Below are 17,769 nucleotides of genomic sequence, written 5' to 3' on the forward strand. Positions count from 1 at the left end.
TGATGTATATTGATCATTGTATATCAAATAACTTACTCAGCTGTTTAATGTGTTGTTGTCTCAACGCTGCGTGGTCATATTAAGAGCGGATTTCACAGAATGATAAGCACACAAATAGTTGCCATTACACGCCGAAGGTTTTTTATTCGAAGTAGTTATATCCTCGTAAAACTTTTTTAAAAATACTTTCCTCGCCACACACGTGATGGTTAGAACAGAAACATAACGTGAAGGTCCTACGGCGTCCGTGCTGTAATGTCTAAGCGCTATGATCCTATCAAAGCGACACAGACCGACGCAACATTTGCCGGAACACTAACATTTGTCGGTGAGACAGCAAATTGAAATAGAACAAGTCAGGGAGACGGAAAACCTGTAACTAACCCACCAACGTAAAATGTTATCACCGGTAAACCTGCAGCAGATAGGATCACACACACATGAAGAAGTAAAAGTACATAGATACGACAACTCCTGTGAAATCTACCATGTTTTGTTGATTGATATTATGTGTAAAATTTAGTTTAGACATTCGGAACATATAGTGGTTTATCTACAAAGCTAAACCACTAATTGTATCATAACATGATCCATAAGTTCCTCCCTCAATATGATGATGATGATGATGATGATGATGATTGATGATGATGATGATGATGATGATGATGATGATGATGATGATGATGATGATGATGATGATGATGAATGTTACAAGATATTTACATTGGCATTTCTGAGAAGTGAAGAATGGAATACTTTGCTTAAGAGTCTAAGGATGAAAATAGATGTTTTCCTCATAAAACAGAGAAGAAAGAAAAGGTTTATCGCAGAAATCAATAATGGAATAAAGGCTTTCTCATGAAAACAAAGGTTGGAAGAAAGGGCTTGCCACGGAAATCAAGGATGGAAGAAAGGGCTTGCCACGGAAATCATTGTGAGAAGAATGTGTTCCTCAAAGTAACCAAGGTAAGAAGTATGTGTTTCTCGAAGAAACCAAGATAGAAGAAAGGGTTTTTTGTAGAAATCGAGGAAAGAATAAAGGGTTTACAGCAGAAATCCCGGTTAGAAAAAAGGGTTTAACACAGAAATAAAGGTTCCAATGTTAAAAGAATGTGTTTCGCAGATTAACCAAGGTTAGAAGAAAGGGTTAACTGCAGAAATCAAGGTTAGAAGAAAGGATTTACTACAGAAATCAATGTTAGAAAAATGTGTTTCTGAAAGTAACCAAGGTTAGAATAAAGGGTTTACCACAGAATCAAGGTCAGAAGAAAGGGTTAACTGCAGAAATCAAGGTTAGAAGAAAGGGTTTACCACAGAAACCAATGTTAGAATAAAGGGTTTACCACAGAAACCAATGTAAGAAGAACGTGTTTTTCGCAATAATCAAGATTAGAATAAAGGGTTTACCACAGAAATCAATTTTAGAAAAATGTGTTTCTGAAAGTAACCAAGGTTAGAATAAAGGGTTTACCACAGAATCAAGGTCAGAAGAAAGGGTTAACTGCAGAAATCAATGTTAGAAGAAAGGGTTTACCACAGAAACCAATGTTAGAATAAAGGGTTTACCACAGAAACCAATGTAAGAAGAACGTGTTTTTCGCAATAATCAAGATTAGAATAAAGGGTTTACCACAGAAATCAATTTTAGAAAAATGTGTTTCTGAAAGTAACCAAGGTTAGAATAAAGGGTTTACCACAGAATCAAGGTTAGAAGAAAGAGTTAACTGCAGAAATCAATGTTAGAAGAAAGGGTTTACCACAGAAACCAATGTTAGAAGAAATGGTTTACCACAAAAACCAATGTAAGAAGAACGTGTTTTTCGCAATAATCAAGATTAGAATAAAGGGTTTACCACAGAAATCAATTTTAGAAAAATGTGTTTCTGAAAGTAACCAAGGTTAGAATAAAGGGTTTACCACAGAATCAAGGTTAGAAGAAAGAGTTAACTGCAGAAATCAATGTTAGAAGAAAGGGTTTACCACAGAAACCAATGTTAGAAGAAAGGGTGTTAGAAGAAAGGGTTTACCACAGAAACCAATGTAAGAAGAACGTGTTTTTCGCAATAATCAAGATTAGAATAAAGGGTTTACCACAGAAATCAATGTTAGAAAAATGTGTTTCTGAAAGTAACCAAGGTTAGAATAAAGGGTTAACCACAGATATAATGGTTAGAAGAACGGGTTTACCACAGAAACCAAGGTTAGAAGAAAGGGTTTACATTTCATCGGAAATATCCAGGTTGAAAAAAATTGTTTCCCAATAAAATCGATGATGGAAGGAAATATACCTCCGAAACCAAGGGCCAATTATTTGCTTTGCCCCAGCAGGAGCCAAGGACAGAAGTTGTTTCCCTCATAAATTAAAGTTTTGTCATGTAGTCTTGACTCCATAGATCTAGAAACCACGCTCTTAAAACTTGGAAGAGCTTCAACAATATCAAAGGTGTTGTTATATTGCATCGATATCGTTTTCAGCTAAAACATCAATGATATACTAATATGTTGTCAAACACTTTATTTAATCTCAAAACGAGGGCAAACATGAATGAAAGAAAAATTACACAGAAAGCTTTAATGTTTGAGAACAATAAGTTTCTTCTCTTCCATCAAAGACCCTGTGCCCTGTGATGTAGATCTCTTCCATCAAAGACCCTGTGCCCTGTGATGTAGATCTCTTCCATCAAAGACCCTGTGCCCTGTGATGTAGATCTCTTCCATCAAAGACCCTGTGCCCTGTGATGTAGATCTCTTCCATCAAAGACCCTGTGCCCTGTGATGTAGATCTTTTACATCAAAAGGAAGTGGTAACCAGCAATGACACCTGGCCCCACTTGTATAAAACATCTCAACTTGAGATTTCCTCAAGTCGAGATTTTCCTCAGCTAATATCTCCTCAAAAACGGCTTTTATAAATTTTCTCAAGGAACAGGAGGAAAGCATCGACTAGGATGTTCTGCAATTCCTTGAGGAATTTTCATACAAGATATTTTCAGTGAAATATCAGCTGAGGAAAATCTCGACTTGAGGAAATCTCAAGTTGAGATGTTTATACAAGTGGGGCCAGAACACACTAACAAGTATCTAACATATTTTCTTCTTTGTGTAACTTCATATCGTATAAAGAATTGGAATATTTTTCTACAACGGTGACGACCACAAAAACTACCCCCATCGTCTTCATCAACCCGCATCTCTACAGAGCATGGTTTCACATTAAATCCAAGCAGGATATTTTGGTTGTTAATAATGTGGATATTTGTGGGTTGAAATATGCGAGGTTATATTCGTTTCTTAATCAATAAATACAGTCTGCTTACATTCATGATAATTTTAAGAGATTATTCGCCATAACGAGATTGGATTCAGAACAGAAAATAAACATTCACATATCACTACTACTGATTATCACATTGTATGTTTAAACAATGAACACTTAAGGGATGGTAGTACAAATTGTTTGACAGATAAATAGAATGTCGCCCGTTGTATTAATCTGTCATCCAAACTTCATTAATATATGCTGTATATTACCATCTAACAGTGAAACACTATATCTAAATTGATATGTAACATCCGTCATGTGAAACAATAATTGTGTATGAATTTGTCACTCAACCAAATATTGACGTTAGCAAGTTGAATATGGCTGAAATAACATAGTTCCTTGTGTTGACTTAAACAACAATCCTATGAAAATCTAAAAATTTATTTTGATTTTTATATAAAGGGCAAACGTGCCACAAAATTCTTAACAATACATCTTTGCTTCCCTTTGTTTGGAATAAAAACGGTGTATTGCGCATTGATATATACATGTAAACAATACGTGATGCGGCTTGCACTCAGATTTTACGGAGTGATGTATCTAGCGTTTCTTTGGGAAGATGAAGATTTTTCCTATCGTGAAGAGGATTAGAGGATTAATATAAGCATGGAAATTATAAATGGATGTAGCTCCCGACCAAATTGGTAATACCGTACGCTGTGGCCGTAATTAGGATTTTGTGGCAAATCATGTGCTTGACAATACGTTTGATCTGATATATTTTACGGTTTCGTTGACAATTGTTTGTAAAGATTTCTCTATAAAGACAAAACAAAATAACATATTTCAGTATACAGATACTCAAAGCCAGTGGCATAAAAATGCTTTTAGGAGTGTATGCTTTCCAGAGCGGGTTCAGGGGCGAAAACCGGGGGGAGTGGGGGTGGGGAGAGGGGGGGTAGTAAAAACAAAAGTAAGAAAAAATACCTCAATAGAATTTGAGTGTATGCTTAAGTATACGAGCATACATAGTTGCTACGCTAGTAAAAGCGACTTGCGGCCATTTTGGTTTACAGGAGAGACATCTCTCTGTCTTCAGATAGAATCACCTGTCAATGGTAGTATTAAGTCTTATATGTTACAATTTGGTATAGTAATGATATACCGGAGACCGGATATGCGTCTTTGAGAATCTACGCCGCCATTTACGTATGAATCAATGGCTGGTACGCGTTACGGTACCGACTTCCATGTCAAGGTTGTGTGAGAAAGACAATATTTAGCTTAATTAATACAGCTTTTACCAGGGATTATCTAAGATTTATGTGTACAGATGGTAACCCCGACAAGACCTGATATTTTGATACTATATTCATTATCTCTAGGTACAGTAAGGCGATTAAACTTCATGTAGATTCGACATAAAGATAGATTATTATCAATTTGAAGTGTATGTTCCACGATCGAAATGAGTTGACGTGATAAAATCTCAGGGGGTATTAACATCATCAGAATACGTGTTTTTTATTGATTAGATGATGTGTCGACAAATCATTTCACCGCAGTATTAGTACGAATCTGTTTACATTTCATTACCGAGAAGCTATGTACACCAAACGGTCACTACCATGGTGGATCCTTTGTAGTTATTTACAAAGTTGGACGTGATGTCATGCTTAGAAATTAGAAGACACGTATTATCTGCTATTATCATATGCTAAATTCTTGTTCTTCGTACACTTACAAATTTTCATGTTTTTTTTTTTTATCCAGGAAGGACGAAAACTTTAATAACAACGTAGAAGCAACGCCTTAGTTTGAGCGAAAATTTAATTGAACTAGGGAAAAGCTATATTTCGAAAACTTTTAAAATAAATTACAAGGAGAACATATGTTTTCTACATTATTGACAATGTCGTTTTTACATCGAAATTTTTCTGTAGTGACCAATGACCAAAATAAAACAATATCTATAACGTAATAGAACGTATTCAAAGGAAACCATTGTGAAGATAAAACTTGTCAAAACCTTCATTATCTCGCCAGATCATGAGTAGCCATTCAGCGTTCGACTTCTAGAAATCACGAATATCGTTATATTAAGGTGAATAAGTCGACGAATGTCGAATTAAATGCGACAAGATTAAAGGAAAATGGTTGGAATCACTTCCGTCTAAATAACGGTTTTGATGTTGATGTCAAGCTTTTGAAGAGATGACAAGATCAAAAATGTCTTTATCTGAAAGTGAACTGAGAAATAAGCTAATTAAAGGGTACAAAATTGTTACAGTTCAGCTTGTTGTAATGCTTTGAGACGGGACTCTTCATGACCTTTGTCGTTCTATCCAAAACACCTGTTCTGAAATAGTTAACACCATAATCATATATCTTTGTATTAAACATCTTAGTAGAGGTAAAATAACACTGAATAATTCACATGTGTTTATTACTTTTCTAGTGAATTTACTTACGATGGTATTTTGGCATAGAACTAATACAAACATCATGCCTGTGTTTGATAGTTAAATTTGCAATTGATGGTGAAAGCTAGATCGTAACAATATAAAGGAAAAATTGAAAACATGAAAACACGATATGTTATGACTTTAATATGCTACCAAATAATCTAGAATTCCTACCTAATGTGATTTATGCTGATCATGTGTCGATGGCATTCATGGAATAGCTCCCCATGCTGTGATAATTATGGGATGTTGTATATGTTATGTCGCCACCGCCCTACCATATTAAGACAAACTTATGTATATTTGATAGTTTACAATTCGGTAAATATTGTCGCTAAGGAACCATAAACCATAGGATATCCATCGTAAACTCCCAGCATTTATGTTATAATATATACCCAGTTCTTCAGCGCTTAAGCGACCTGTTTCATTTTAATACTCCATTGTGTTCTCCGTTCTAGACACTTACGCGGAGTAGTTATTATAACAGAAACATCAACGACTTCATTGGTCAATAAACAAAATAATTTCCAGACACCAGCTGAGAATACAATTACTGGATAGTATACACTGAAACAATTATTTATTGTAGTCACACCTTCACGAAAGTTTTGATGTAATGGGCAATGCTACAAAGCATAATATAAGTGAAAATTATGCCTGAAAGTAAAACCTTTTAAAATAATTTTATAATCTTCTGATGACGCTAAAACGTTTTAGATGAAATTTTCTTATATACATAACTAACACGTAATACCCAAATTTGGCACGTCCTGAAATAATACTGGCTGTTAATAGGACGTAAAACAACAACAAACAAACCAAATATGCGTCATCAACAAATTAACCTAATCTATATATTCCTTAGAGATCGTTTTGGTAAGTAGATATACTATACACCCATGTTCCAACTTGTTTGTTGGTCGTTTTGGTAAGTAGATATAATATACACCCATGTTCCAACTTGTTTTTTGGTCGTTTTGGTAAGTAGATATACTATACACCCATGTTCCAACTTGTTTGTTGGTCGTTTTGGTAAGTAGATATAATATACACCCATGTTCCAACTTGTTTTTTGGTCGTTTTGGTAAGTAGATATACTATATACCCATGTTCCAACTTGTTTGTTGGTCGTTTTGGTAAGTAGATATAATATACACCCATGTTCCAACTTGTTTTTTGGTCGTTTTGGTAAGTAGATATACTATATACCCATGTTCCAACTTGTTTGTTGGTCGTTTTGGTAAGTAGATATAATATACACCCATGTTCCAACTTGTTTGTTGGTCGTTTTGGTAAGTAGATATTATATACACCCATGCTCCTGCTTGTTTGTTGGTCGTTTTGATAAGTAGATATACTATATACCCATGTTCCAACTTGTTTGTTGGTCGTTTTGGTAAGTAGATATTATATACACCCATGCTCCTGCTTGTTTGTTGGTCGTTTTGATAAGTAGATATACTATATACCCATGTTCCAACTTGTTTGTTGGTCGTTTTGGTAAGTAGATATAATATACACCCATGTTCCAACTTGTTTTTTGGTCGTTTTGGTAAGTAGATATACTATATACCCATGTTCCAACTTGTTTGTTGGTCGTTTTGGTAAGTAGATATACTATATACCCATGTTCCAACTTGTTTGTTGGTCGTTTTGGTAAGTAGATATACTATATACCCATGTTCCAACTTGTTTGTTGGTCGTTTTGGTAAGTAGATATACTATATACCCATGTTCCAACTTGTTTGTTGGTCGTTTTGGTAAGTAGATATACTATATACCCATGTTCCTACTTGTTTGTTGGTCGTTTTGGTAAGTAGATATACTATATACCCATGTTCCAACTTGTTTGTTGGTCGTTTTGGTAAGTAGATATACTATATACCCATGTTCCAACTTGTTTGTTGGTCGTTTTGGTAAGTAGATATACTATATACCCATGTTCCAACTTGTTTGTTGGTCGTTTTGGTAAGTAGATATAATATACACCCATGCTCCTGCTTGTTTGTTGGTCGTTTTGATAAGTAGATATACTATATACCCATGTTCCAACTTGTTTGTTGGTCGTTTTGGTAAGTAGATATACTATATACCCATGTTCCAACTTGTTTGTTTGTCGTTTTGGTAAGTAGATATAATATACACCCATGTTCCAACTTGTTTGTTTGTCGTTTTGGTAAGTAGATATAATATACACCCATGTTCCAACTTGTTTGTTTGTCGTTTTGGTAAGTAGATATAATATACACCCATGTTCCAACTTGTTTGTTGGTCGTTTTGGTAAGTAGATATAATATACACCCATGTTCCAACTTGTTTGTTGGTCGTTTTGGTAAGTAGATATACTATACACCCATGTTCCAACTTGTTTGTTGGTCGTTTTGGTAAGTAGATATAATATACACCCATGTTCCAACTTGTTTGTTGGTCGTTTTGGTAAGTAGATATAATATACACCCATGTTCCAACTTGTTTGTTGATCGTTTTGGTAAGTAGATATACTATACACCCATGTTCCAACTTGTTTGTTTGTTGTTTTGGTAAGTAGATATAATATACACCCATGTTCCAACTTGTTTGTTGGTCGTTTTGGTAAGTAGATATAATATACACCCATGTTCCAACTTGTTTGTTGGTCGTTTTGGTAAGTAGATATAATATACACCCATGTTCCAACTTGTTTGTTGGTCGTTTGGATTTGTTGTCACGAGGTAAGGTCGTATAAAGCTCCCGTTTAACTGAATCAGAGTCGAGACACAGTCAAGGTCGTGACAAGTCTTCCGGGATATTCATTCTGCGGAAAACTAGACCTTCCGGTTGAAAGGGGTCACTCTTTGGAAGTTTAAGGATGTGTGCCAACTGGCATGGTGATACGTTTCTTTATACCATATTTCATATTCAGAAGAAGAGAAGATGGTTATGCTATGAATCTATATTACATTACATTTAACACATAAAGTTCATCCAAACTTATAGGGATTAAAATGGGAATGACCTGAGTAATGACTGCTCATGCTCTCATACTTATTGCATTGTCCTATATACCTTATGAACTCTACAACCGCTGATACCACCATGAAAAAATATACTCTCCCAGAAGATGAACGCCGCACTTAAGTGGGACAGTACATGTACATTATACATCTATTAAGCCACTTAGCCCTACTTTTATATAAAAAACAGTCCTGTTTTCTTTAACGATAAAATAACACGATAGATGTTCAGTTAGTTATTGCCTATATTGTAAACTATCAATGTTTTTCCTTCCCTATAATTGTGCCCGCGAGATGTGTTTTCTGTTCCTTTGACATCTCCTGATTAGCGCTTGTCAATCTTTATCATGTCATGTGCTGTGGATAATAATCGATATTTGGTATACAGTTAGATAGCACGTATATGACGGAGCACGCTCCGACATCAAACAACATATACATGGCTGTCAATCATTGGAAAGTTGACTTTTAACATTAACTATTCTCAGGGGAGACAACACATCTGTATGGAAATCTACGTTAGTCGGACGCTTTTCCGTGATCGTTGTGTGCATTTTACGGCGAGCGTTTGTAGATCACGCTGTATCAAGCTGAGAGTATGGAGTTCGACTAGTAGAGGCGGTGGTGGTGTTAACACAGATTTTTAGTGCCAGAAGCCGGATTATACAGTGTATATATTTCAATGCGTTTTCAATGCAGGAATACCTAGGTTGGACGATCTTAACATGAATTTAATGTCTGTTGACATGCAGTTATAGAATAAACAAAATATTACAAAAGAAAGATATCAAATTAGATAACAAGATTGCAACTTTATATGAAAAAGTAAATAATATTCCGAATTTTGTTTTCTGAAACATGTTATGTATCAAATTTCAAACGTTTAGACCTGTCATTTCTAACTAGTTAATTATAATATTTCGAACAAATATTTTCAGAGTTATATATAGTGAAAATACAAAGGTTCGGATAATTTAGGACAGGATGATGTCCTTCCATGTCCCCTTCTCTTAATTTTCCTCGCCTCGGAAAATTCTATTATCCGCCTGGTCTTATTGAACCATTTTATTCTCCTCCCCTACTTCAAGCATTTCATTTCACTCTCTGTATTTAATATTCTTTTCACTCTTTTTATTTAAAAAATTCAATACTCTCTCCTCATTCAACTTTTTCTCTCTTTCGTTATTGAAATATTTTAACCTTCTCCTTATTTAAATATTTTATTCTCCTACTTTAATCAAACACTTTTTACACTCTTCATTTCAACATCTTGTTCCCCTCTCTCATTCGGTCATTTTAAAGATGGCGACGTGGAGACTGATTTCCTGTAGGCCACTTAAGCTTTCTACCGGAGATTCGGACTGCACTCCACAATCCAGCACGAGCATCGTTATTGTTGTAAAATAAATAACTCGGGAAAAAGTTGCAAAATCTGAGAATTTGAGAATAAAATCCCACAAAAGATCTTAATATATTTCCCTTTATACTACACTCATTACAAAGAAAAACGGTTCGCCGTTCAACGGGAGGTAACTCCGAATTCTCAATTTGTACTGCAGGAGATGAGTTGACTACATGTGATTTTGAGAAGATGTAAAATGGAAATGTAGATATCAACAAAGACATACGAAGAATTGATTATCACAGGGTACGTATAACTATAGATACACGAATGACAGCATCACGCCTCCATGGATGGATGGCCCGAAAATTCATCTGAAAACCCCAACGATACACAATGCCCTTCCGCCAAATTACCCCTCTCTTAAATCTGATCTGCATACTAATCGGAGGGAAGTAATTTGTTTAAGATGCGTTATACATTCCACTGACCGACTAGATACACTGTACTGGTCAATTATGACATATTTCACTTCCAGATCTTTTCAAGATTATCAGTTAAAACATATTACACTTTGAGTTCTTTTTTTTCTAGATTGCAAAAGTAAGTCCCACTTCAACATTTTTTACACGCTCTGCATGTACCTTGACCCGTTTTAAACCATCCCCAACCAGTCCAAACAACCATCAAGTACAGGTCTTTTGGCCCCGCCTCCTCATATTATTTTCTGTCGTAGTTAAGAATCTTGCAGCTAGCCCATGTGTTTTGATTTTTTTTATAATAAGTGAAATATATATATATATATATACCGCTTTGTAAAATGCATATTCTCTTTCATATCTCTTTAATAATAATACACGTTTGTGTGTTTGATGTGAATGTTTTCTGGAGAATTTTAATGGACTGTTATATGTATATATGATATTATAAAATTCAAGAACCTGAACACTGAGTGTTCTGTTCTCTGGATATAAATTACAACTTGTCACGAAAACCAATATTATTAAAGCGATTAGGAATCTGGGTATACAAGACATTCCAGAGAGTAAACATCTTTGTTTTCTATCAAAATAGATGTTCAAGTATGCGTGGGTATTTTCAATTTGTACTGCTCCGTGGTATTATTTATAAAATGATAAATGTGTCTTACATAATCAAATTATTACCAGTGCATTTCAGAAAAAACGACCCAACAAAAATCAACTCTGTGTAACATTTCTATGTAGGTTACTTTTCAACCATACACCTGATTTAACCAATCCATTGAGATACACTGAGGAGTTGTTTATGTAAGACAGTATTACCATTTCAACAATCTACAAACCAGGTTTTATATTAATTAGATGAAATTTACTCACAACACTAGATTCTTCAGTACAGTTCCATTATGGAGTTGTTCCTCATAATTGATACCTCCTCCGTAATCCATTATCATGACGGTTTAAATCATGATGTGTAAATCCTTGTTTAGGTACGTTTGGGCACGTGATATCAACAAACCCCGTCACAGACTGGGTCACACATATAAATATACACGTTCACAAACCTTCACGACGATCGTTTTTCTACCTCGGGTAAATTGATGAGATGCGGTTGTGTATCTAAATTTATCAGTATCAATCATAAATTTTAACTATAGTTATGTATGATGATGCAGGGACGTGTGTGAAAATGTCCACATTAACAAGATTTTGTCAGAGGGTTGAATTCAAGCATTATGTTAATATTTGTTCCATTCATTTTCAGTATATCAACACTGTGTTTAAAATCTTGTTATAGTAGTAAATGGGTTTTATTATTCAACTAATACACTATTGTAAGTATCGAGCCAACCCGTGTCAGAAAATACAATATGTTGTATGTATACACGGGTATCAACCTCATAGACTTTCTATATTGTTACTCTTTCGACATAAGTTTGAGATATAAAGGAAAGACCCTTCACTAGTTATCCGACCATTTTTGTCCTGTCTTACGAATATTCTGAAGATTACATACCTCTTAAGTTTAGATCTAGTAATGTTTACACAGGACCATGTACTAAACCTCGTGATAACTGGTTGCAACCATGCCTTAGTAACCGAAAGTTGTGTTTGTACAGGTAAGACTCAGGTAAGTCGAAGTTTACAGGTAGATCTGCTATTCCTAATCAAGTTATCGGAACGACGAGTTTATAAATACTGTACAACTATCTACGGTAGATTTATCTAACTTAATGAAATGTTTCTGGACGTTTTTGTTTGTAGAGCAAGAGTTTACGAGACCGCGATGTTATAATCGGTAAGAGCACATAGGTTATTATCTTCTCAATGACTTCAATAACGCGAAGAGACATACATCACCTGAAATTGGAATATTTAAAATCACTGGACGACCTAACGGCTACTAACCCTAAAAAGTTTACAATGTGTTTCGTTTCGTATTAAAGTTTGTTCTTGTTTGACCCGGCCACTACAGAATCCGATTTTTTTTAGGTGTTCATCTTGTATTCGAGAAAACCGTACGTTTACTTGAGCTGAGGAACGCAGACGTTTTCTCCCGAGTGTATTCAGTCTTGTCTTTGATGTTGTCAGGTGAAATGACTCTTGAGTGGCACCTTAATCTGTGAACACTGTTGTCGTATGACCTTAACAGCGTGAAACAAAGGTCATATGAAGACCATAACAAGGACACCACTACAAAACGTAGAAACAATTTACAGCTGTTCTTCTGCAATTGTATATTACACTGAATACACCATTTTGAAATAATTACCTTTACTGAGTGGTTTTTTCTCCAGCTTTCAAGATCTTCCCAATTTTCAAAGGAATGAACAATAAATTTGAGAACATATACGCAACTTGTATGCTTTAGTTTTACCTGTAAAACATTAACTGTCCGTGAGGAACTGTTGATTTGATGACGAACAGTATTTTCAGTAACAAAGGGGCGTATCTCTATACGTCTTGGGCTAAAAATTAGAATGTTCTTCACCTTTTCTCTCGCAGTCATATATGATTTTCTATTCTTTAATCTTTATTGACACCATCCTCTCTGTACATTCCGATGTTTTCTGGAAAAATGTTTATCCGATCAGTGCGACCTAGCCTACTTGTATCTTATACAACAAAACATCGAGTTTGTGTCTTCTGGTATAACTTTGTCTGTTAACTGAGCTTATCTTGTCGTGTGCCAGAGCTATTCTTCGGTCTACTTACTGGTTGCTACTCCACAGAACACAATGCTGGATTGCGTCGCATGCTTTCAAGGTTAATTAGAGTAGAGTGTATTGACGTTGCCGAAGGATACTTCAACAACTCAAGTATACAAATTAGCCTAAGAGAACATAGTAAAGAAAATTAAAAATATAATATTATCCAAGATATGAAAATTAGTATGAGAGATCTCTGACGATGAACAAGAAAATTCACACAAAAGGGCTTCGGTAAAGTAAAAAATAACATAGAAAGTCTCGGATAAAGAACCAGTTTCTCCGATAGAACATTCATTGTATTTCTTGTATCCGATCTTAAATGCCTATTGCGCGAGTTGTTTTAGGGGTGTTATCTGCATGCTGAACAGGGGCATTACAGGGCGTCTTGTGAGGATTCGACGTTGTTGAAGTGCCAGTGTAAGATTTCGGAATTGTTACATCTTAGTGTACATAAAATTACAATACTACAGCCTGAAAGTCAGGTAATTCGTTACCATCTCGTACTCTGTATAGTTTATTGCAGAAATGCTACACAATAGTGTAATGACGTATGATGAACGTGACAATGTAATCATTAAAAAGTCACACAGATTTTTCTAACTGGTTGCGATACATGAACATCTCTTCAATAATAGGAAAGCATTGACTATGGTCATTAATAAAGATGCTATATAGAACTGAACTGACTTCTAAACAACACTGGTTCACGCCGATGTTAAATAACCGACATATAAAGTTTTAACGTCTGTCTTTAGTGTACGATTTTTTCATTTTCAGTACGCAATGTCCAATGTTTTAATTGTTTTGAAATAATGACCACAAAAAAAAGACTATTAAAATTTGTCAAAAGACACTCTTAAAACTTTGAAAATAGTATGCGAAAACGTATTAGGAATTGATGTACACAAATCAATAACGAAAAACCCGTTTTACAAGTCGACGTTTAAATAAAGAGTTGTCTCTCTTACAATTACGAAATTGCAACAGCCCAGCGTATGAAAACAGCCCGCTTGGTTTAAAGCCCGCACCAATACATTTTGAGATGACAAAGCACTTTGTTTTAATTACAAAACATCCTGTGTTTTAATTAGCATGTTCTACTACGGTTAACATGGAGGTGAACATGCACAGTTGCCTTGGGTAGAAAAATCAATTAAATAGAAAGGACTAGTGCATTCATTTTATTTTTTACCTCATAAAAAACTGTATTGAACTCATCAACTTCACATATTCTCGTGATGAAATGGGTTTGTTCCTCTGCAGGATACGAAAGTGCTTATTGACAAATATGTCACGAAAGAACTGCGGAACACATGGCGGATGTGAACAAGTACATAAAGGTACTTAGTATGCGGGCTACGATAAACACTCTTTTCAATTCCGAGAATCCGGTTTACACAGGCTTCAGTCCAGTGACTGAGGTTTGGGTAAAAGGACGCGTTTAGGAGATCTAGTCACTTGAAGGGAAAACGAAAAAGTTTCATTTCAAGAATGTCGATAAGGACGATATTGCGGGGTGGGGTTTTGAAAAATTGCTTTAATATTTTTTTTTCAATATTGAGGGTAAGCCATATCGAGTGACTTAATGACGTATGCGAATGACATATGTCTTTTGACTTAATGACGTATGCGAATGACATATGTCTTCTGTTGGGAGATCTTAATTTACAATTTATTATTTATCAAGACATCGGGGCAAATAACTCCGCGCATTGATGGTTCGTCCCTTAGAAATGTCATATTGCACAAAAAATAATTATCTTATATTGCAAGCCGTCAAGTTACGAGATGATTCAAGAAAATTCACGGTGGAATTCCCAAGCACTTTATTTCTTTTCGTAAGTGGATTCCAGTTAAGTTCGCCTGTAGCTATGACCTATGTAGCGGCATTTAACATTGAACATCAGGTGCGCGTGATAGGAACTCTTCTGTCTTTTCTCCTTTTTTCTTTAGTTTATGAGTAACGAGTTTATTCTGAAAACGCCGAGACAAGAAAAAAAACAGACTGCAAATTTCCTGTGTTATAAATTCCTAGTACCTAATCTCCTAGGTAATGTCCCAGCGGAAATACGCGAACTTTTGACTGTACATATTGTGTAGTTATATACACGTCAATAACGATGTCGTTCAAAGATATAGAATCACATGAAATATGCATCACTTGTCTCCGCGGTCACTGGTTATTTACCTACGGTGTCATTGCATTGTCCTTGTATTGACCGTATTTCCATCCGCTTACAAATCCCTATCGGCGAATCTTTTGATGGTCAGAAATCCTTATCACAATTCATATCAGACCATGTCCCAGAATTGGAAACTGCTAGATAACGCTAGATATTGGTAATTGATTTTCGGTCATATAAAGGCTTGGCAATGCCCAGATATATTTGAATTTGAACGGAAAAATAAAATATTTTTATATTCTCGAACTCTTTTTAATATAATTGAATGGAAAAAGTTATAAGGTTCCCGAAATCTCATAAATTTGGAAATACATTTGTAGAGGTCGTTCAAAAGTTGTTTTTTTTTTATTGAAATTAGGGATGCATAAAAGAAACTGATAACAGAAATGATGACCAATTTTGATTGACGGGTATTTTTTTCCAAAATCTCGAAAACTGTCAAAATGTCATTGTTATCCCAAACAATTTATTGCACGTTAACTTTGCATTCAACGCAATAGATTGGACACACGCAAGACTTGATTCTGGTTAAGCGCCAGTGGTTTTTCATTTGGGTATATTATTCATCGTTTAGATATACAGATCGGGAAGAACATCGTCACAAGACTGCTTGTATAATTAGTCAAACATCAGTGTTCCAAAACCTTTACTGGATCATAGAAATATAGGCCTCCATTATTATTTATATTCATAGTAGGACGACTGCTTGTACTAGATACTAGCCATCGATCGTAAATGAAAACTATTTCATATTCACTCTTTTTAATAGCTCTTGAAACAGACAAACGGAAGGAATGTTGGACGGAACAATCAACCTTCCTTCCGGCACCATGAATGGTTGGAATAATGAACGACAGAATACGGCGGTGTGAGAGTTGGCGCTTTCTGATCATCGCGTTCCCGAGCTATATAGTCCAGTAATGTCGCGTGACAAAACTAGATGCTTACACTTTACAATTGTTGAGCTTTGTGAAAAATTATTAGCATATTTATAACAATTCGACATTAGGATTTTCATTTTTATGTTAATAAATAGGTTCATACTTACAGAGGGTTTTGATAATCTCTCGGTGGTAGTTCATATTCATCTCCTTCCGGTTTGTTAGAATTTGTCACTGCACTCACTTGTCTTGACTGATGCAAGTCACTTCCACTTCCTGTACGACTGGGAGAGTGGTGGCGGCGCCTATGACGATGTGGGGACTTTACTCGTAAATGTGAACCGGGACTGCACGGGACATCCATTGCTGGAAATATATATTTGGAAAACATTTTTTTCAGCGAAAAAAGAAAACAGAAGTGGTAGAACTATGCTCATGTTGCGACAAGTGTCAAGATGCACATTCTATATAGGAGAGAAAGTAAGGGGTAAGAAGCGAGTGATACTTCCGGTACTGTCATGGTAGCGGCGAATTATGGCTAAACGATACCAGTCATAGTTTAAATAGAGTAAACGTCATTTCAAATCTCCTACATCTGTAGTGATTATCGTCAATTCCACGCGTGTTACGACAACCTATAATAACAGATCATTGTCGTTAAACAGCATTAACTTGGCTCCTTAAATGGGTTCCCAAGAATGGATCATCTAGCCCAAAGAAATTTCCAACTCTCAGAAGAATCATTAGATCTCTTTTTCTGAAGAGGAAGTGATAAGCAGAACTGACGTCATCACACGTGATTAAATAGTATCCACAGATAGTACGTATTTTTCTTCAATGGAAGTCCATTGAAGCTTGGATGAGTGTTCCAGTCTCGTAACATTCTACTTTACGCCAATTCTCAAGTGTATAGCGTTATAGCTTTTGTGTTGTTTTCAATTTCCGACGGGAACACTTATTACGCTTCATTCGTAATGATGTCGATCGTGTTCTAATTTATAATAGTAGCATGTAATTACACAGTAGTATAACACTGCAGTCGTTTCGTATGTAGGAGTTGGAGTTGGGCTGCCAAACTGACTTATTGAATACAAGCACGGATATTAATGATTGATCTAAACCATATATTTTACAAATGTCTAGGAAAGTAAGACATCATCCAGACTGAAATAATTAATTATCATAAAACTGCAAAAGTATAATTATCAGCAAATATGTAAATCATGTGTAGGACTATAATAAGTCGTGTGGCTTTGTCTATAGATTGAAAGTTGAAAACGGGGATCTCTTTCTTTCTTTTTCTTTTTTTTTTAAACACAATGCTCTACTGATAACGATTCTTTTACACTGATTTCAATAATTAGAGAGAACGCGCGATAGTGTTTTCATCGGGGTTCTCCCGAATGTGATCTACCAGAGTTACTTCCCTTCGTTTCACGATAGT

The 17,769-nt window shown here is 35.4% G+C and overlaps 1 protein-coding gene across 1 annotated transcript in view; it reads right to left on the reverse strand.

Annotated features, from left to right (window-relative positions):
* Positions 1-16,689, reverse strand: part of LOC132551668 (BAI1-associated protein 3-like) — a 102,194-nt gene extending 85,505 nt beyond the window's left edge. The window contains exon 1 of the mRNA XM_060215848.1: positions 16,493-16,689. Coding sequence (XP_060071831.1) covers positions 16,493-16,689 — 197 coding nt within the window. The remainder of the gene's footprint in view (positions 1-16,492) is intronic.
* Positions 16,690-17,769: the final 1,080 nt, after the last annotated feature.

The sequence above is a fragment of the Ylistrum balloti genome, unplaced genomic scaffold (genome assembly GCF_031769215.1).
Source record: "Ylistrum balloti isolate Yb309-2 unplaced genomic scaffold, AGI_CSIRO_Ybal_v1 Utg370208, whole genome shotgun sequence".
NCBI lineage: Eukaryota > Metazoa > Mollusca > Bivalvia > Pectinida > Pectinidae > Ylistrum > Ylistrum balloti.